At 48.2% G+C, this 1194-nt stretch overlaps 1 protein-coding gene across 1 annotated transcript; it reads left to right on the top strand.

Moving 5' to 3' along the window:
- Window positions 1-306: 306 nt before the first annotated feature.
- Window positions 307-849, top strand: LOC123501199 (uncharacterized protein K02A2.6-like). The gene has a single exon (XM_045249872.1). The coding sequence runs from the start codon at window positions 307-309 to the stop codon at window positions 847-849; it is 543 nt and encodes a 180-aa protein (XP_045105807.1).
- The last annotated feature ends 345 nt before the right edge of the window (window positions 850-1194 follow it).

A 1194-nucleotide genomic window follows, 5' to 3' on the forward strand; every position in this document is an offset into this window, starting at 1 on the left:
CTTCCCCTTGTTGTGGCACCAGGGAACGGCCCGGCCTTAGTGGGTCGTGATTGGCTTCCTCACATTAATGTACCATGGCCTTACAGCGCTGTGAACAATGTTGCTACAGAGGAAGAATTTTCACACCTGTTCAAAGATGAGCTCGGGACGCTAAAGGGTGTTGAAGTAAGTTTAAGCATGCAGGCAGGTTGTCAGCCAAGGTTTTTTTAAGCCTCGCTCGCTGCCTTACGCGATGCGCGCCAAAGTAGAGGCCGAACTCGAGCGTCTTGTAGCAACCGGAGTGCTCTCACCAATCAAGTCTTCAAAATGGGCAACACCCATTGTGCCAGTTATGAAAAAGACAATGATGTGCGGCTGTGCGGCGACTACAAGTTGACAGTAAACAAGGCTATTTTGCCTGACGTTTACCCTCTACCTACTCCGGAAGACCTATTCAGTTCACTCAGAGGAGGAATTATCTTCACAAAGTTAGATCTCAGCCACGCCTACAATCAGTTGGTTCTTAACGACGAGGCAAAGCAGTACCTGACTATCAACACTCACAAAGGGTTGTTCCGCTGTAACAGGTTAAGTTTTGGTATAAGTGCAGCAGTAGCAATTTTTCAAAGGGAGATGGAAAACTTGTTCAGAGGACTTCCAGGGGTGGCAGTATATCTAGATGATATACTTGTCAATGGTGAGTCGGCAGAGCAACACGACTCTAATCTACGTTCAGTACTACAGAAGTTGTCAGAGTCGGGTTTGCGACTGAAGAGAGAGAAGTGTCACTTCCGGCTACCAGAAGTCAGGTATTTGGGGTTTCGTGTATCGGCTGAAGGCTTACAAGTATTGGACGACCGTGTGCGGTAATCACAGACATGAGCGCCCCTACGAGTGTTACGGAGCTACAGTCGTTCCTCGGACTAGTTACCTACTACAACCAGTTCATTCCACATCTGTCAACGGTACTGGAACCTCTCCATATGCTACTACGAAAAGGACAAGCCTGGGTGTGGGGTGAACAACAAGAGGAAGCCGTGAACAAGGTTAAAGAGATGTTAAGATCCACGCCTGTACTGGTTCACTACGACCCTTCTCTGCCCTTGCTACTTACTGTGGATTCCTCATCATTCGGACTAGGGTGCGTTCTAGCCCATGTCATGAAAGATGGTACTCACAGGCCAATAGCTTTCAAGTCCCGTAAGCTGACTTCTG

This window comes from Portunus trituberculatus, chromosome 2, assembly GCF_017591435.1.
Source record: "Portunus trituberculatus isolate SZX2019 chromosome 2, ASM1759143v1, whole genome shotgun sequence".
Classification (NCBI taxonomy): domain Eukaryota; kingdom Metazoa; phylum Arthropoda; class Malacostraca; order Decapoda; family Portunidae; genus Portunus; species Portunus trituberculatus.

Coding starts and splice junctions, on each gene's coding strand:
- LOC123501199 (XM_045249872.1), top strand. CDS start 307: ATGGGCAACACCCATTGTGCCAGTTATGAAAAAGACAATGATGTGCGG.